This window comes from Frankliniella occidentalis, unplaced genomic scaffold (assembly GCF_000697945.3).
Source record: "Frankliniella occidentalis isolate FOCC.00 unplaced genomic scaffold, Focc_3.1 Scaffold53, whole genome shotgun sequence".
Lineage (NCBI taxonomy): Eukaryota > Metazoa > Arthropoda > Insecta > Thysanoptera > Thripidae > Frankliniella > Frankliniella occidentalis.
The window spans coordinates 1,259,715-1,279,596 of record NW_026267183.1 but is presented as its reverse complement, the minus strand read 5'-3'; the positions used below and the strand labels follow the sequence as shown (position 1 = coordinate 1,279,596).

The 19,882-nt window shown below is 50.6% G+C and overlaps 3 protein-coding genes across 5 annotated transcripts in view; 1 reads left to right on the top strand and 2 right to left on the bottom strand.

The window, feature by feature from the left end:
* Positions 1-6,800, bottom strand: part of LOC127749424 (sodium channel protein 60E-like) — a 165,079-nt gene extending 158,279 nt beyond the window's left edge. Inside the window, exon 1 of the mRNA XM_052267466.1 lies at positions 6,094-6,800. Within this exon, the coding sequence (XP_052123426.1) occupies positions 6,094-6,432 (339 nt within the window). The 5' untranslated portion in view covers positions 6,433-6,800. The remainder of the gene's footprint in view (positions 1-6,093) is intronic.
* Positions 6,801-11,113: 4,313 nt separating this feature from the next.
* Positions 11,114-13,174, top strand: LOC113205744 (trypsin 3A1). Its single transcript, XM_026421481.2, has 6 exons — positions 11,114-11,294; positions 11,846-11,952; positions 12,043-12,131; positions 12,393-12,654; positions 12,730-12,879; positions 12,954-13,174. Exons 1-6 carry the CDS (start codon positions 11,129-11,131, stop codon positions 13,104-13,106), a joined length of 927 nt encoding a protein of 308 aa, XP_026277266.1. The 5' UTR covers positions 11,114-11,128; the 3' UTR covers positions 13,107-13,174.
* LOC113205738 (uncharacterized) lies at positions 13,165-19,864 on the bottom strand. 3 transcript variants are annotated; one of them, XM_026421474.2, is made up of 23 exons: positions 19,762-19,864; positions 19,336-19,483; positions 19,078-19,219; positions 18,858-18,990; positions 18,668-18,774; positions 18,372-18,591; positions 18,150-18,277; positions 17,985-18,066; positions 17,722-17,902; positions 17,490-17,650; positions 17,285-17,406; positions 16,909-17,204; positions 15,988-16,838; positions 15,827-15,898; positions 15,575-15,741; positions 15,282-15,461; positions 14,977-15,199; positions 14,690-14,891; positions 14,495-14,600; positions 14,293-14,417; positions 14,172-14,207; positions 13,807-14,092; positions 13,165-13,689 (listed from the first exon to the last, which is right to left on the bottom strand). In XM_026421474.2, exons 2-23 carry the CDS (start codon positions 19,404-19,406, stop codon positions 13,495-13,497), a joined length of 4,086 nt encoding a protein of 1,361 aa, XP_026277259.1. In that variant the 5' UTR covers positions 19,407-19,483; positions 19,762-19,864; the 3' UTR covers positions 13,165-13,494. The 3 variants fall into 3 exon arrangements, with proteins under 3 accessions (XP_026277259.1, XP_026277260.2, XP_026277258.1); XM_026421475.2 differs by lacking the exon at positions 19,762-19,864 and having other exon boundaries at positions 17,300-17,406; positions 19,336-19,730; XM_026421473.2 differs by lacking the exon at positions 19,762-19,864 and having other exon boundaries at positions 19,336-19,729.
* Between the last annotated feature and the right edge of the window lie 18 nt (positions 19,865-19,882).

Genomic DNA, 19,882 nt, shown 5'->3' with positions numbered 1-19,882 from the left:
CGCAGAGAGGAGTGCCCTCCTCCCACCCCCTTACTCCAGCCCCAGCCTCCCCCCACGCTTGTCACACCACTACAGCCACCCCAGCGGCTGCAACACCCGCTCCAGCCGCTCCAGCTGCAACGACAGCTACAGCCGCCCAGCTGCTCAGCAGCTACAGCCGCCACCGCTGCAACACCCGATACAGCCACCCCAGATAATACAGCTGCTCACACCGCTCCATCCCCTACAGCCACCCCAGCTGCTCCAGCCGTTCAAGCTGCTCCAACCACTACAGCTGCTTTAACAGCTACAGCTGCTACAGCCACTACAGCCGCTCCAGCCGTCTACAGACGCTCCCTCCAGCCAGCCACCGAGCCAGTCCAGGCCTCGGCCCCATATGTCTGGGCTCCAGACACGGCAGTGCACAAAGTAAATCGGACAGCTTCATTTGTACCTTCCGCGTAGCCAACCAGTGCGCCAGGGGAGGAGGGTGGGTTTCAGAGTGAGAGGTGCAGATACAGAGAGGGACAGAGAGGGACAGAGAGATGAGGGAGAGAGATGAAGAGAGAGAGGAGGAGAGGGAGAGAGGAAGGGAGGGAGAGAGAGAGGAGAGGAATGGGGGGAGAGAGAGGAGAGGAATGGAGGGAGAGAAGGGGAGAGAGATAGAGATGGAGAGAGAGGGAGAGAGAGGGAGAGAGAGGGAGAAAGAGAGAGGGGGGAGGGAAGGGGGTGTTAGAGAGGCGAAAGAGAGCGAAGCGCGGCGGAGAGGCAACTTTTTCCTTTACGGCTCGTTAGGGAGGAGGCACCTCGAGAAGGCAGACAGACGGACGAGCCGACACTCGGACGGGGAGACGGGTGGGCGCCACGGCCTCGGCCACGGCCGCCGGGCTCGGGGCGCGACGGTAGGGCACGGGGTGGTCTGGGCGAGGGCCGAGCGAGTCGGTGTGCTTCGTAATTTGTGTCCAAATATGGCTGCTTGCCCCCGTCCCGCGCTCGAGCTGCTGTCCGAGACAAAGGCAAACAACGCATTCATCACAGGCGGACATTTAGATAGGCAGCGCGGCGGGGAAGGAGGGAAAGGAGAGAGGGAAGAGGAAAGCTTTAAAAAAGTAGATTTAAAAAAAAGAGGGAAAAAGAAGATACAGCAGCCGCGCACCTAAACGGGGGAGACCTGAGCCGAGCCCCGCTTGAGCGCCGCGGGGCCGGCGGGGGCGCAACGGGCCGAGGGCACTCCACACCAGGGCATAAGCGAGCAGAGGACGAGGGGGAGGAGAGAAGGGAGAAGGGAAAGAGGAAAAAAAAGTTGATGACGACGCTTTGGGACTCCAGGGACTTCCCCCGATAGTTTGAGTGGGATGTGCCGCCCCCGCCGCCCCGTCGGAGCGCCGCCTAATGAGAGCCGCGACGGCCACCAAACTCGGGTGACCCGCACCCCGCCCCCGGTCTGCCCCCGCCCCGGCCCGCCCCCGTCCTTGAAGGCGTGTCTCTTGTCACTCATGTTCTAAAAAGCATACAAGCTATGTGAATAAAATATCTCACTCTAAATGAGTCTAAATAGATAAAGCCTCTCTGTATTTTAGTCATAATTTAAGTTATTGCTCTACTTGAGTGGGTTTGTAAAAACACTCTCTTCCCGCCTTGTTCAATTTGAGTCTTCACCTATATTATTTGGACGGGGATGGGACAAACACTAATCGACTGTTGGAAATGATTGTACAACTAATTTTTCCTAATGGAACTACATAGAACACATCACACAGATAGCATCAGTCATTTGTATTATTGAAGAACTCTAATCCAACACGGTATTGGATAAATTGCCTTCAACGGAAACACTTTCATCAAAGACTGGGTCTGACTGAGGTTAGCTAAGGCCAAACAGCCACACACAAGTTCAATGTTCAAAGTGCTTGCATTACAGGCACTAGCTGCCTTACTGTACTGTAGGTAAAAACTTACTTGTGCAACGTTACAGCAGGATCAACAGGGGGTTCGCCATGGGAGAGGTAGCGTAGCGTCCTAACCTCAAAGGCTGATGTGGTAGTGGCAGTCCATAACCGTTGCCTACTGAATGACGACGCAAGATTCCGCGGTTAATGAAACAAAAACTTGTTAGGAGATGATTATCCGAGAACAGCTCCAACTGCCATCAAAGTGTTCAACAGCGAAATTTCTTTAAAATTTGACTAGAAAGATATTTTGAGACGACGCCATGTTGCACTCCGCTCGCGACGACGACTGCCTTTTGTTTACTACTGGGGGCTGGGGTACAAGTGGCGCGCTCTTGCGGGGCGATTTTGAAGAAAGGAGCATTTTGGCATTCCCTCCGTCGGCTCACACGGAGGGAATGCCAACAGCGTCGTTCGTCGTGGCGAAGACCGTTCGCGTTCCGAACCACCAACCACCACCAGACTGGTGCCGTCCCCCGGTGCTTCAGCGGTGTGCTCGACAACGCGGTCCCCACCCTCCACACCGTCCTCACCTACGAGGACACCAACAGTGTCACAGTCATACACTGTCATTGACGAAACATAGGGGGGGGGGGCGCTTTTCGAAGGTCGACCGTTTAACCCACCAAGTATTTTTTGAAAAGGGAAACTATGCTTTTGTAGAATTCACGTATTCGTTGGAAGCCGTCTATAATACGCAGCCTGACGACAATATTGTTCAATGCAGCTTACGAAAAAAAAAGTATTATACAATTATACATAATCTGTGAACACAATTGTACGAAACGTGTGAACTTTCAAGGAACGAGAAGTACATAACAATTAACAATTTATTGTGTGGTCTGTCGTGCAGTTCGTAAAAAAAATACACGATGATCCGAAAGGAGATTTAACGACTCTTGACGTCCGCCGGTACGTTAGCGAAGCGGGCTGCGTGGCGAGACTGAGCGGAGCGCATCGTAACTATGACAGTCTGGCGTTGGTAGGGTTGGTCGCCACTCGTCCCCCCTCCCCCTCTTAAAACTCTCCCCGCCCTCTTCCGGGCGGCCGCGGGCGGCGGCGCCCCGCCCGCCCTATGCGCCTTGCCGCCCCCCACGCGAACGTGAACAGCAGGCTGCCCCACATTTTGACGCGCACGCAGAGCGGAGAAAGCAGTGTAAACACCGTTTTATCAGCAGTGCCCCCCTTCCAGACCGCTGTCGGTCGGCCGATGCTGCCGCTCCGACGCACTAAAAGGTATGGCTCTGGACGCGAGTGAACCCGGATATAGGGACGCCCTTCGCCCTATCTGCGCTGGCCGCGCACGGGAGAAACGTCAGCTCAAGTCATAGGAAATGTCACAGCAGGAGAAGATTAAAGTTGTTTCACTGCTTTTTTTCTGAAAATACATCGCACTATCATTCGCGGAATAGCGTCGTATCGAAATCGACATGGCTGGAATTTCAGTGTTTTAATACTTTATTTTTTATTTTAATTTTTCAAATACGTGCATGCCGCCGTTTTTCACGCGCGTGCACGGCACTTGGGCTCGCAGAGTGGGGGCGTGGCACACCCTGGGGGGCTCGCACTCCCTGATACTATTGTGGGGTGGCTGTTGCTCATGTGTGTGTGTGTGTGTGTGTGAGAGAGAGGGTGGAGGGGAGGGCGCGGTGGTGCTTGGGGGTAGTTTTCTCCCCCCCCCCTCCAATCCCCCGTATACTTCCCCGCGCACTTAACGCAGAGCTCATACAGAACGCGCCACTGAACCAGACGGAGTGGCTCCGCAACAGGCCAGTAATGCTACGCTATGAGTGTACCCCCCCTTTACACACACACATACATACAGTGGAGGAGAAAAGGGTGAGGGGGTGAAATAGTCCGGATACGCCAGTATCCGAGCGCGAGCAGAGTAAAAGGAGGGGGGTGGGGCAGAGCCCCCCTAGAAAATCTAACAGCACTAACGGCAGATACTTCGGGAGGAGGGCGAGGTGGAGGGGGGTGTAGGTGGCAGTAGAGCAAAAAGAGGGGGGAGGGAGGTGCGGGGAACCACTGCAATCTGTAGGCGTGGTGCGGCGGGGGCGGGGGCGTGGGCACGCCCTCTCGCCCGCCCCATCCAGCCCCGCCCCGCCAGCACCATCCCCTGGTCAGATCCGCATTCATTTTTGATAACCGACTCACGGCTACCTTTGCTACCTACACTCCCCTTTGTGTCCGAGGGGTTCCGAACGGGCTGGAAGAAAACAGACGAGGGGCGAACATTTCGTGAACAGTGTTCCGCGGCCGTGCAGCAGTCGACACACTGGCGCAGCAAGGGGGCGTGGTTAAGCGCGGGGAAGAGAATGCTCGAGTGGTGTGGTGGTGGAGGTTCGCTCTCGCTCTCTCTGTCGCAGGACCCCTGTCGACCTGAGGGTCGGCCACCCGCCCAGTAAGACTGCAATACATTGCCTAACTACCAGGCGTCTTCTTCCTCCGAAACTTCTCCTGATCATTTGAAAACAGCCTTTTCTAAAACTCCACTCTTTGGGACACGAACATCGACATCAAAACTGCATGAATACATATTTTGATCTAACGGAGTACAATTCATTTTCGGCTCTAGTTGTTACTGTAATTTTCCACTACACTGCACTAAATTAAACTCTTTATATTTGTCTCTCACTCTGTACTTCTTTTCTACTACCCTGGTCTTAGCTACGCCCCTGGTTTCGAACCCGTCGGGAGGCGGAGCCGAGTGAGGCAGGGAGCGATGGAAATCGAGTCATTTATAACGATTGCTCTCTCTCTCTCTCTCTCTCTCTCTCTCTCTCTCTCTCTCTCTCTCTCCCCTCTCCCTCCCTCTCCCTCTCTCTTTCTCTCGCGCGCAGAGGAGGCGGCTGCGGAGCGGGACGTGTTTGCCTCCCACTGACAGCCAAGACAATATTGCCATCAATTCGATGAAAAATTGAGCGGTCGGGGTCGGAGTGACGGTCTTACTGACAGTCTCATCGCGGTGACGGCGCCGCGGCAGCTAGAGAGGGACAGAGGAGGGTGCACTGCAAACCCTCGAGTAAAGGGTTGGGGTTTCGTGCTCGAAATGAGTGAGTCAAGTTTTCCTCCCCCGATTCAAGCGAGGATTTGTAAGGCTTGCGCCCACTTTCAGAGTCATATTCACCGAATTTTAACTCTATGTTAGTGCGAGATCTTTATGATTTCCCTCAACTGTTGTGGAGGAACCGAAACCTGACTCATATTAAGGAGGACCAGGACCCTCATTCATGACTCAAATCGAAAGAGAAAAATTATCTCCGTCTTCGGAGAGCAAAATATCTCACTATATAGTAATTACGTTGTGGGAAGGGGAGGGCGGGGGTAAGAGAGTAAGAGAAAGAGAGAAAAGAAAAAAATATCCTCGAGAAGAGATGGGGGCGGGGGCGGACAAGATGCGTGGCCGCGTCGGAAACGGGCGACCGACGAGCGACATAATAAAACAAACGCAAAGCCGCTGCTTTCAATCGGAGATGGGCGACGCATAACTTTCGGCGAGGACCTGCTCGCCTCGGCCGCCTCCACCTGAGCACCGGGCTGACGGGGGCCCCTTGTCTCTGCGGATGTAGGTCAAGTTAGCATTCGGAAAAGGCAAGGGGCCCCATGGAAATTAGACAACGGCCGACGAGTTTTCAAAGAATTGAGCAAATAGGTTTGTAGTCGAGGGGGGCGCACGGAAGTAAGGGCGGTTGTGTGCGGGAGAGGGTGGGGAAGGGGGAGCGGTTGCGGGCGGAGTGCAGGGGATGGGGATGGACAGGGAGGGGCGGAGAGAGAGGGGGGGAGGGGCGGACAGGAAGAGGCTGGGACATGACTAATACATGGCCCGGTGCACGAGAAGAAGATTGTTTGAAGTTGATGAAACTGTAATGAGCCGTGGGAGAATGTGGGCCGCGGACCATTGCCAACTGCTGCCAACTGCTCGCCGACAAGCATCAGCGCTGCCAACCAATTTGCACGGCGAGAGAGCAGCGCGCTACAGGCCGACAAACGGGCAGACAGACGGAAGGGTAGACACAAGGACGGGCAGACACGCACGACAACGTGCTCGCTTAAAACGATTCTCGGCAACAACCGGCAGCCGGTCAGCCTTTCCGAGTGTAGCCCCGCAGAGACGTGCCGTGCAGATAGGTTCTTCCCCGTCGAGGTGCTACTGGACACCCACCTCGTCATAGATGAAGTTGTCGATCTCCTCGAGCGGGCGGCCGTAGAGGTCCGACGGGAAGGGCTCGAACTTGCCGGGCAGGACGGAGCCGTCCTCGACGGACAGCTTGCGGCGCGGCTGGAAGCCGTAGTCGCGCACGAGCTGCACCGTCTTGCTCTCCAGCCGGTCCAGCGACTCCTTGGTGAAGGGCTTGACCTGCACCTTGACGGAGCCGCGGCCGCGCGTGCTCGCGTTGCTGTTGTACGCGCCGCCGCCACCGCCATTGCTGCCGTTGGTGCCGGCGGCGGCGGCCGCGCGGGCCGGGCGCGGGCCCTGCAGGGCCACCCGGGCCGGGTACATGTCTTACTGGGGGCGGCGACGGCCGGCGGGGGCCTGGGGGCGGCGGACTCCACAGACAGGCCCGGCCCGCCATGCCGACTCACGCGGCAGGCTCATTACAGCGCCACGTCGGCGCCACGGCCTAACACACAAACACACACACACGCACACGCACGCACACACCCGCACGCACGCGGGGCTGTCCCACGGCACTGCACCGAACTAGCGCGCCGCGCCGGCGGGCCGCGCACCGGACGACAGCGGACCGCGCCGCGGGGACCGGGCCTGCACGCACCGCTCAGCGCACCGGGACCGCTCAGCGCACCGCGGACCGGGGCAGGCGGAGCTCGCGGGGCACAGCGCTCGGGCCATGCTGCTCTGGCGCTAGCCCTAGCGCGACTGGAGTGGGCCCCGCGGCCCGCTGGGGAGGGGGTGGGGGGGACGCCCTGCCTGCGCTCCAGCCCCACCCCGCCCCGCCCCTGCGTGCAGCGCGCACCGCACCCCCGCCCCCCGGGCTGTGACTACAGAGAGAGCGCTACGCCGGCTAGCACCCCTAGGGGGCGGGGCGGGGCGGGGCGGGGTTGGGGCATCCACAGGGAACCCCTCCGACCTGCGGACACCTCTCCCCGCCGCTCCCCCTCGCGAGGGAAGAGGCTTGGCCACGGGCTTTGCCCCAGGCTTTGCAGTGGACTCGGATGGGCTTGGTATCGGCCACCTCCCCTTCTCGTCTTCCTCCTCCTCCTCCTCTCTCTCTCCAACAGGTTGCGAGACTCTTCCCGCCCCGGCCCTGCACCACGCCTCATCGCCCCGGCGGCCGGGGGGGCCGCCAAGAAAGAGCCGTAGAACTCGATACCCGATCGAGACATGACACCACGCCCGGGGCCCGGGAGCGGGTCCACAACGAGGGCGCCCCCGCAGTGCCGCCACAGCGCGCAACAAACTCGCCAACTTATAAGGTGTCCGCTCCTCCGCCAACTTCCGCACTCCGCGGAAAGCTCCGGGGGCTTATTTTCGTAAAGCTGGCCGTCGCAAGGGAGGCGAAACGCAGGTGGATTGTTTTTCGAGGCAAGAAGCTTTGCGCCGCTATCCCCCCACAGGGCTGCAGAGCACGCGAGTTCGCACGTCGCCGTCGCGTCTCCCCGGGGAGGGAGGGGCGAGGGGAGGAGAGGCGGCTCCTAGGGTGTTCGTGCAACCGCGACAACCAGCTCCTGAGGTGTCCGTGCAACCGCGACAAACATCTCTTGGCTTGTCCGTGCAACCGCGACAACCAGCACTAGGCTTGTCCGTGCAACCGCGACAATCATCTACGGGGGTGTCCTTGCAACCGCGACAACCAGCCCCTGGGGGGTTTCCGCGGCACGGTGGCGCGGCGTGTCCGAAGGCAGCAGTCAACCAGTCAACCCGACGCGAGCAGAAAAGCAAAAAGCCCAGAACAAAACAACGGCGGCAACGCGCGAGAACGAAAGGAGTCGCGCCATTATGGAAGGCAACATTGGCAAATTAAAACCCATTCAGTGTCTTAAAACTTGCGAAGGGCGCCCCGCCTCCGGCTTCGGCTGCTCCGGCGGCCCGGACGGCCCGCGAGGACCAGGACCGCCATCATCAGGGCCGCCGCCGGGGCCTGGAGCAGCAGTTAATGGCGTTTACTTTGCCAACAGATTATGTCTCTCGGCGTTTCGGACCGCGTCAATGAGCTGTTGCTGTTATTGCGCTAATGTTTCTCAGTGAGCAGGCCACGCCACGCCAAGCCACGCCACGCCTCGCCTCGCCAGGGGCCGGCGGGCGTGGCCGATCCGTTAACGACATAACGTTCCTGCTCCACCCCCGTCCCGTTCTGCAGCCCAGCCGACTCTGCCACCCAGTGCTCCACGTCACTGAACAGGACTAACTCAATTTTATCTGCTAATCGAATCCACTGCTGCTGCTGCATCTCTCTTGCTAATCGAGTATCACTCGCCGAGCAACACGCGCGCGCGAGCCGCTGTGTCATACATTATAGATAACTATTTAATTGCGGCAAACGCTTCGCCCGTTATCTATATCTCACTCCGCAAACAAAGTGCATTACAAGGGACGTTCGCACGCTCCAAGTGTGTGACAAACGAACGGCCCGCAAAAGAGTGTGCGACATAGATAACACTCTTTGTTCGCGACTTTTCGTCGTGGACGCGTTTCAAATGTAGGGGTTTCCGCACACTTTTACTTTTAAAGTGCGCGCTTGGAGAATTATGTAGCAGTTGGATCCGGCGTTTTTCTATTTATATATATATATATCTGAAAATCGATAGCGCCAGAAGCAGCGATTCCCGGCGGACTCGGCGGCCGCGCCTGGCTGGCCTGCACCAGACCAGGGATCTGCACCGAGCGCGGCTGAGGGGCGGAGCGAGGAGGGTAGGGTCGGGTAGGGTGGGGCCGCTACTGTGTCGCTCCCGCCTGAACCGTGAAAAAGAAGGTTGCAGAGAGAGGTCCTACCGATCCGCAGGCACCAAGCCGCTCACCAAAGCACCAGCCAGCATAGCGGCGAGATCCAGGTGGGGCAGCTCAAAGCCGCTACCCTACCGCCCTACACTCCACCCCCTCCCCCTCAACGCCCTGATAACAAAACCCACCAAGGCAGCAGGCCAGGAGGGGAGGGGGGCTGGCTTGCGACACCCCTACCCTACCGGGACCCCGACCCGACCGACCCCGCCCCGCCCCGCCAAGCCACGCCACACCGCGCCCCCTCGGCGCAGCGCCACGGGTGCCCACTTGCACGCAACCATGCCCACCAACTTTACGAGAATAATTATGGGAAAAAATGGGTGTCTTGTAAATATCGATTTAAATATCATTTCTGGCTGCGTTCGCTGCACGGTCCGGAGGGGCAGACAGAGGCGTGCCGCGGAGAAGGGGAAAAGGGCGCGAAAGCAGAGTTTCAAAGTTACTTCAATCCGGAAGTGCGCTACGCCTGCAGGGCGTGTGGCATGCACTGTGAAAAAAAGGAAAAACTTGTAATGCAAATGAGAATATCATGGCTAAATATTTTTACCATTTTCACACACAATCTCATAGCGGATTTCTCATCCTCCTGTCCATTTAATAGATGACAAAAAAAAAATATCCACAGCGAAATGGTTGAATTAAAAAAATTAGCTATGATATTCTCATTATTTACGTTACAAGTTTGTTTGTCTTTTTTACAGTGCGAGCTGGGAGGCGGCCCAGGCCCTTGTATTTGGAGGTAAGAGACACAGCAAAGTGAAGCGTGTACTTTGACGAAGCGAGGAGGCAGGGCACGGGGCACGGGTCACGGGTCAGCGGGGCAGCAGGCCACACGCCTCCCCCTCCCCCGGCTGCATATCTCTATACGGGTCCCCGTGCCCGGCCCAAAGGTGCCGGCACGGTATGGGGCCGCGGCCAGCACTCGCCACACAGCCCGCCTGCACTACTAGTACTCGGCTCGGCTGCTGTCAAGGGCTTGCTCGCGGAGACAAATGGTGCAGCTGCTTGGGGGGTTGGAAAAAAATAAAAAAGGGGGCGAGATCAATATAAGCGGCTTTGGCGACGCTAAGCGCTACAACGTGGCTCCGGCCCGTGGTGGGCCCGCGTTGGGGGAAGGGGGAGGAGGGGGGCACCCACGCCACGCCACGCCCCCTGGGCAGATGATACATGGGCAATAAGGAGCGGGGAAGCCAACTGCTTTACAGTTGCTTCCGTGGCACAGAACCATGCCATTGACAAAATGCCTCCCCCGCCTCCCCTCTTTCCATTTCCCCGTCGTCGGGCCGCCGCAACACCAACACCGCCACCGCGCGCCGCTTTTCTTTAGATTTCTTTTTACCACCCACTGCCGCCGTGCGGGGCCGTGCGGGATGGGGGGGAGGGGGCAGGGAGCATATGGATTGCAAAAAAAATATTCATAAAAAATGAGAGCACTCGCGGCTGGGCGTAAGTAAGGCGATCAGGACAAACAATTACGAGCGGTATCCGTCGTGATTTGTTTGCTATCTAAAGTGGGAGACTCACAGTTGCGCAGAGCCGCTATCTCGGTCCCTGATGATGGGCCCGCGCGGTCCAAAGGTCGCTCTCCGTCACGCACGAGCACGCCGCCACCAACCTGCTCGACTAGAGCGGGCAGCGGCGCGGGCGGCAGGAGACTTCCGCGTGACCCCATATGTCGGTTCGGGTCATCCAATGGGACACCATTCCGATTAAGGATGTACATAGGATTACGATGTAATCACGTAACGTGATTACAGGGATTTTACACGTGAATTTTGAGGGATCACGCGTGAATTTTGGTGAAATTCTGGGGTAATAACTATTCAATTTGAATAATGGGATGAAATGCAGTGATAATTTTTCACAATTATACACGAATCACAGGGATTTCCCCTTATCTGTACACAGGATGACGGGAATGGTGGTGGCCCCCTCGTGGGTCGTCCACCGCTCGCATTACCCGGCATCTCGCTCTGTCTTCTTCCCCGGAAAAACAGGTTGGTCACTTTAAAGTCATTTCGACGTCAATGACGTCCCTAATGACATCCCTTAAGCCAAAATAGTGACTAAAAATGGTGACTAGACGACGTCATTTTGATGTGCCTGTGACTATCCTGTTTTTTCCTTGGGTTATTTCGCGAAAATTTTCGAATAGCGTCCGGGCCAACAGGTAGGGCCGGGGCACCATAGGCCAGCGCACTGCATTGATTGTGTTGACCCACTCGATATCCGCGCTATGACGGATGGGATACCACCACAAGCAGATAGCGGCCTCCCCCAGAGGCAAGCTCAGGTCCTGGCGCATCCTTCAGTCGCGGCCCAGCAGCTCCGACCTCACGCAGCCATGGGTCCGTACTCCACCGCCCTCGTCCTCCTGGCCTGCGGCCTGGCCGCCGCACACGGTAAGTTGTCGCAAGGAATCCGATACAGCCGCACATGTTTTACAATGTGGTCAAGAAAGGCTCTGCGTGGTGCCACATCCAGAAAACCATTCCTTAGGTGATAAGAAATTCTATTTACTGTAACGAAAATTTTGTGTCAGAAACCAGAGTAAATAAATTTTTGGTTCAGATAACAAAAAGATTTATTTTATTTTACAAAAACACAGGGTTTTGTCAAATTGAAGAAAAAAAATGTTTGAGCTGGAGAAAATTTTTCTTTGATTCATCGAAAATTTCGCCGGTTAGTACAAAGTCATGATTTTGTTCCTAGAAAGGCACCCTTTTCATGATAGTGACAAAGAAGTGCTGCAATACTTAAAGTGCGCTTTTGTGTCGTAATTCATATTCAGGGCGATGGACAAAATTATGTCGCCCTATTTGGGTAATTAGCAAACGCAAAGCCTAATAAAGAGAATCATTTCAATTAATCAATTAATCGCCAATACCAAATACAAATTGCTGGACAAAAAGCCCTTCGGCATTCGAAGCGTCATTTGCAAAATATGCCACAGCGCTGCCGCCCCGCAGGGTTCCCCGCGAGGCCCTCGGCAGCTGGGGTGGCATCACGCCCTACATCGTGAACGGCACCAAGGCCGACATCAAGGACGTGCCCTACCAGGTAACTAACCACCGAGGAGACGGGTCGGGAAACTGGCAGCAGGACCGCCGCGAGGATCACCTTCTCACGTAAACTCTCGCTTCCCCTTAGCTCTCCATGGAGCAGCTCTTCATGCACGTGTGCGGCGCCTCCATCGTCAGCGAGAACTACGCCGTGAGCGCAGCCCACTGCGTGGCCGGGTAAGTCCCCGCGATGCTGCGGCTTCGGCCGGCCCCGGGGGCCCCTGTCAGGTCGGGGATAGGCAAACCCGGCACACACTGCTGCGCACCAGGCCCCCTGGTTGCCTGTCCGTGTTATCCACCCCACGTGTGCTACCACCGGGCAGTCTGAGCCCCTGTCAATTCGAGGGTAGGCAGGCCCGGTAGGCACGGCCGCGTGGCCGGCCGGTCGTTTGCCTACCCCTCAGGATGACAGCAACCTTGTTCCTCTCCCGGCCACAGCGCGAGCCCGTGGATGATCCGCGTGCGCGCTGGATCCACCTGGACCTTCCTGTTCAACTGGATGGGCAAGACCTCCGGCATCAAGAACGTCTGGTACCACTCCGGCTTCACCTTTGACAAGATGGACCATGACGTGTCCGTGCTGCAGCTCAAGAAGACCCTCTCCTTCGGGCCCACCATCCAGCCCATCGCGCTGCCCGCCGCCGGCGAGGAGCTGCCCTCGGGCGCCACGGGCGTCGTGTCCGGCTGGGGCACACTCTCGGTACGGCTCCCGACTGCTTTCGCACACTCGCCTTGATACGGGAGACTGACCTAGTTGACAATGCCACACACACAGGAGGGCGCACTGCTGACGGCCTTCCACCTGAGGAAGCTGGAGATCCCACTCTGGACCAAGGACGAGTGCGCCAAGCTGTACGCGAAGCCCCAGACCGCCGTCACGGAGAACATGCTCTGCGGAGGAAACTTCGAGGGTGACTCCTGCCAGGTGAGCAGGCTTTTTAAAGTTTATCGTGTCCGCACCCCAACGGCACCCTCCACTTTTGGTTCTCCTTGTTCCAGGGCGACTCTGGCGGCCCGCTGGTGTCAGGTGGAAAGCTTGTTGGTATTGTGTCATGGGGAGAGGGCTGCAACGAAAACGGCAAACCCGGTATCTACAGCAAGGTTTCATCAAGTGACATTCGCAGCTTCATTCAGGAGCACGCTAACCTGTAGGCAACAATCGGGTGTCTGGGACATCTGGGACTCGTCAAGTACACAGTAAAATCTGAAATGCCAGAGAAGGGAACATATTTATTTCTCCATTTCTCATCAATAACCACTCTGAAGCACATGCACACAAAAGAAAAATACTTAGTGAAAACATATATTAAAAATAGCATATTATAGTTTACATGATTTACTCAAACTACGGGTTAGATAACTGTAATAAAAAAGGGGTTTTAAATTATAAAAGTTTACACATGTATCACAGTATTACACTACTTGGTACACATCACAACCAAACAAAAGATGCACCAAACTTCAGTGTAGGGTCGCATAGAGGGGCGCTTATCACGTGTGGATAGCCATAGTAACAAATGTAAGAAGAAAATACCTTCTCTTAATCATGCACACCCTCGCCACGTAAAAGATAGCTACGGGCATTATTTCCATCTATAATAATACTAAGTGTTCGATGATGAGTGCCTGATTCAACTGGCCTAAACAGGACACTCATTGTTACATAAGAATTAGATGGAACATAAAATTTAGGAGTGGACACACTAAATGGAGATGTCAAATCAGATATTGAAACCTGAAACAAACAAGAATAACAAACAAGAATAACTATTCATAAATCTGCAATGCATTACAACAAATATTAGAACAGTAATCACAAGAGATGGATGAAACAATTAAAATTTTTACTTACAAGAGTTCTCTCACAAGATTGATTCTTGAATGTTATCTTTATTTTGCTCTTGTGACCTAGGGTTGTTGGTGGAAATTCCAGTGTATAAGATTGTGGTTCGTCACAAGAAACACTAGTAACAACCACTAAGTCATTTCTTGAGTCCAAGTCTGTCTGCTTGGAGGAGCTTCGTTTGGAAGCAGTTGAGACTGAAGAAAGTGGAGAATCTCCATTTTTCATTGGAAAAACGTCACTTGGCATGCCGGCAAGAATAGGACTGTCAATGAAATCTGAAGAGTCCATTGTCCTGTAGAGTACACTTGTCTTATAAGAAAAATGAAAGATATATTAGATACAGTTTAATTTCAAATAAGCTATGAGGTTACCTGTCATTGAACTGTGGTGAGTTGAACATAGCAGTTCTGAGAAAAAACACATACATTAGATTAGTCTACTAGTATGATAAAACCAAAATAAAACTATTTCAGTACATCAAAAATCACTTACTCATTAGCTACTAACTGGTCAAAAACTAAAGTAGCATCCATATCGAACATATTAAGTCTTTCCCGTTCTATTAAAACTGCCACTTTGAGGCGGCGTACTGCTTGTGCTAGTGCAGCCTCAGAGGACTTCATGGAGAAAATAACATAGATAGATATATACATACAAAAATACAACACAACATTAAAGACCTCAGCCGATTTACCTTGTTGTCTTTCAGCTCATGTCCAACTCCCAATTCACCACTGTAAAGGGTGCCCCATGATGAAAGAGGGCCACTTTTGTCTGACTTGTAGTACTTCATATAAATCCTGAAGAGACATTAAAAGAAAAGTTATTTTTCATACTAGAATTCTCCAGATACTGTCGCATTATCTCATCCTAGATTGTCGGTAATCACCTCCTGATACGCTGCCAAGTAGCTAGTTCAGACCATGAAAGCCAAATGTTACCAAGGAGCTGCATATCATCAGCATTCTTATTTAACCACTGCAATATATCGCGGCAAGGATCAAAGCGCACAACAATGCGTGACACTTCTCCTGGTAAAAGGGGAACTTCCTTAGGGGTTACATAAACTCCACAATCCTCAAAAGGCAACTCTGTAACATGAGAAAATTATCACAGTGAAAATTCATAATATATCTATAGATACAAAGTGAATAATCAATTTCTGCAGAGATTTACCTCCAGCTATCTGTAAGCTAATATACGCAGGAACTTTTCCAACATTTCGGACCGAAAATGTTGCTAATACTTGGGGAGCATCATTGGATGCATCAATATCAGATACCTCATGACGAGCATCATTATCTGACATGCACATATTCAAGAAGAGTTGCGACCACCGATCTTTGGATGCGCCTTCAACTGCTAACTCTGCCACACCTCCATACCCATACAACGCAATCTAGACAGATAGACAAAATGATGTCAAATGACATACTTGGTAAACAGAACTCCCTAAATACAATTGTTAACAAGTAAGTTACCAGTCTTCTATCCTCTGAAGATGAGACTGAACTTTCAGAAGTTGCAACACGACATATCACAAGTTTTCCAACAACAGGACCAATTGATTGGGGAGAAAATGCAACATGGATTCGCCGTGTTTCTTCAGAATGCAGAGTGAGCATTAGTTCTGATAATTTTTCTCCTCTTTCACCGAACAGCTAATACAGAAAATACATCAAGAAGATTTGAATACTTAATACAAAACACCTGGGTCCAAGAAAATAATATCAAAACCTATCATTAATAAAGGAGGCAAGAGAGTATGAACCACCTTGAAAGCTGTATTTGGAGAATTCACTAGGAGTCGTACACGAGCTGATGATCTATTGCGGAGTGCGAAGGTATGGGTCACACTTGAAGCAAGTGAAACAGATGCCCATGACAGCTGTGTATGGGTGCTGTCTATCTGAAGTGGACCTGATGTTACTGATGCTACATCTACAGACACACAAATACAAATGAATACAAATTAAAAAATTTACAAGACAGTTTACAACGTAAAATAATGTTAATTCAGTAGTACCAGTTTGTTTCGAAGAGCTTTTAGAGCATGATATTGCTGACCGAGACGAACCACAGTTACTTGGAGGACGTTCTATCAACAAACGATCACAAAATAAGTCAGAGCACAGAATACCACAAGCTAATGATTATAGACAACTGAAAAAAAGTGTTGAAACAAACCTCCAGACGTGTGATATTTCCAGTCCGACATCTGAGCTCTTGATTCAGTATCAGATGCTTGAGAGACTGATCTACGGTTCTGGGACTTATGACTTTGAGAACTACTTTCATTGTTGTGTTTGGAATCTGAGCTCTCATGTGACCCTTGAAATCTAACACTTTTATGATCAGAACCTTGAGAGCCACGACTCATTCTGCTATTGAGGTCTCCAGAACTACTTTCAGAGCCATGTATCCTCTGAGAGGAAAAACCTTTAATAGGCACTTGATTGATAGATGTTCTTTCACTACTTGGGTCCCTAGAAATCCTTTTAGGATGGGCTTTAGGTGTAGAAAAGTTTCTTAGTTGGGCTAATGTAGGAATCCCTCCTCTGGATGGAGGTGGCATGAAAGATGCAATAGATTCATCATCTCTCTCACTATACTCTGGGGCCACTTTCAGTGAATCAACATTTTTGTTCATGGAATTTGATATTTTCTGCTCATTTCGATTGGGTATATTTGATTCCTGGGCATTTTTAGAAGCCATGAAATATCCAGAGTTTCCAGTTTGTGTTATCTTTACATCATACGTAGTCTCTGCTTTCTTAGTGGCATTTGGAGTAATAGCATCATCATTTCCATAAAAGGATTCTGTTCCACTATTGTTTATTGATGAAACCCAGTCTTTAACTCTTTGATCACGAGATGGAGAAGTATTTGATTCGCCCAAACTTGCTATTTCTCCAGCACCTGACTTAAGAGTTGTTTTACTACTAGAGGTCTGGTTCAATTCATTTCTGGTTCCTTGTGATTTGTTTAACTCATTTCCAGTTGACTGGCGCAGTGGGTTACTTTGAGGTATCCTGCATCTGAATATTAATCAGCCTTATTAGCAAATAATAAACTCAAAGAATAAATTATCAATGAAAAGCTACTGACTTTTGCATGAAGTCATCCACAAGTTGACGGGCAGACTTGGGACCTGATGGCAAATCTTGCATTATTTTGACCATTTGGGAAATACTAACAAACTTCTCTCCGGAATCAAGGCTAAGGGATGACGAATTTAGATCTTTTATCCCAGCATCAGAGTCTCTTGGAAGAGACAGAGACATTGATAGTCTCGTAGATATAGAGTCTCTGATATCTGATGAGTGTGTTTGAGCATTGCTAGGCCTTGGACGAGGTGGTGGTGGAGGCATCAAGTCCATACTTCTCGATGCAGGATGCTCATTCTAAAAACAGATAAAATATCAGTTTAAAAAACAGCTCTTGAGGCTTATCGAAATTTGATGATTTAAAGCAAATATCATACGGTGGGGTGGCATACAGCATCAGAAGTGACTGATGCTGAAAAATCCATGGAATCAGCAAAGGAGGTATTCAGTGTTTTGTTTAATCCAGAATCACGAGTTGGAACCTCATCCACATAGGTTGCTGCAAAGAGAAGCAGCAAAGTTAGAAAGAAGCAATAGAAAAAGCAGCAAAAGGTGGGATGGACTTTGTATTGCTAAGCATACCTTGAGGACCGTTCATGTTTATCAAGGGAGGGTGAGGTCGCCTTTTAGGAGGGCTTTTAATCAAATTGCCAAAATTTGGGCGGTCAAGTTGTTCAGTATGTAGTTTAAAATATTCCCCTGCAGATAAGCGTCGTTTTCCAACATCTTCCATTGTACTGGAACTAAATCAGAGAGTGAGGTAGAGTCACAACATTTCAATAGCAAATAAGATGAGCAACAGTTCTACCCATACCTAATTGTAACTTCTCCTGATATGATACCAGACATGGTTGAGAGGTCGAGATTTTGAGTTAAATGCTCAAGCTCACAGACATTATCCTTTGAAACTTTTTCACTGTTTGTCGCTCCCGGCAAATCTTCAAAGTGCTGTCGCCATGAATTTTCATCCTGCTTCAATCGATCCATTGCCAAGTCTAAAAGTGAAATAATCCAAATGTGAGGGGTGATATACACTTCATACAAGTACATAATAGTGAGAGAAAAAAGCAATGTTACCAGCAGGTTGAAAATTTTCTGAGGAGTCAAGTACTGCAGGTGACCCAGAAAAGCTGAGAAAATTTGCAGCTCCAAAAGTGGCCTAAAATAATAATAAAGGACAAATAGAACGACTTACAAACGGTGTGGTCAAAAAGAACCAAAGATATCTTCCACACTCCTTACATTAGATGCAGGTGACTGTATCTGCTCGGTATTTGAAAAATAAGTCCCAACATCAGTAGCTTGGTTTGTATTGCAAGATTCTTCATTTTCAGATAACATTGACACACTATCAACATCAAACTCACTCACTGTAAAATAAAATGAAACCAATTGTATAAAATAAGTTTTGATATAATGTCACAAATGAATGAAAACTATGAAGTATACAAAGCAAACACTTACTTTGTGACATTCTAATGGAATCCATACTTCTATCAATGGTACGCTGAGCTAATGCTTTCTGCAAGCGAAGCCTCAAGTCTGCCTGCATGCTCAAAGAGTTGCGATGAGATAGTCTTGACTCTGAGTTAATAACTTTTGCACTAATGTCACTGCCTGCTTGCCGGTCCTTGTTAACTTTTTCATTGAGTGATAAGCGTGACAGGCTCATCTTACTTGAATGCTGGTATTTCATAAAAACAAACATGATTTAAAGATATATGAACTATGTACTGTTGATATTTGGTATTGACACTCACATTGATTGGCTCCTTGTTTTCTTTTCCATCCTGAGATAAAAAAGAAAACTCTTTGCGGAAGTTAGCAAATAACTCATTACTATTTAAAAATGAAGACGCTAAAATATCTGTCACCAAAAATAAACAAGTTGAAACAAACACACCCACTCATAAATACTGTGTCTAACACACCTATTCTAAAAGGACAAACCTTGGTCATCATCCAATTTAAGTATCCCAAGTGAAGAGTTGGCTTCACTGTCAGCTGCTGCACTTTCACGGCGATCATCATGCAGGTCTGCAACACTGGCTGCTTTACGGATTTGATGACTGCTTGATAAACGCTAAAGAGTAAAATTGATGGGCAACACGATTAGGATGTTAAGATACATAATTGGCAAGAAGTACTAAACAATAAATGATAATAATACCTGTTGCAGACCGTTTCCGGAATTTTCGTGAAATGTACCAAGCTGATCAGTCAATTGTCGCATATCATCAATGGCATTCGATAAGTAAGATGGAGATGGAACCTCGGACTGCATCAAGACATTTGATGTTACAGGGGGAAGCCTAGAACAAGAAAAATATCCATTGAAAGTTTAATTATTACTAGGAAATGACTTACCATAAAAGATTAGCAACACATTGTGTGTAAAAATGACATGTCTTACTACTAAAGAACTTACGATTCGTACGGCCTGCGATTGACAGTTGAGCTAGCCTGCGGTTTCGGAGTGTTGAGAATGCTGTTATCCATAGTTGGTAGATGATCCAGAGATATTTAACGTCAATTACAAAGAAAACTTTCTCCTTCTCAAAACAATTCTGTCATGCCTCAACACAATAACAACAAGATGACAATGAATCACTAGGAACAAGATGTTAAGACACATCCAACTTCATTCAATTCAAAAAAGCAAAAGAAGCAAAAAAAGAAGAAAATCGTAGAGTATAGGCAACTTTCAAACTGCAAAAGCACCAGTTCATGCACAACATCTTTTCTAAAATTTTGGTGAAAAAAGTTATTTGAACTCAAAACTTAGCACCAAATGCACTGATACTTTTAAAAAATTGATTTTCAAATGTTTGAAAGATACGCCTTTGGTTCCTACCTTTCTACCGTAGCTGCGAAGCAGCTACTTTTTATTTTACCTCACAGCCTTCATTTGTTTTTATCGTCTGTCAATCTAGAGACACCCACCAAACAGGAGACGTACATCTGTTAGGGGACTG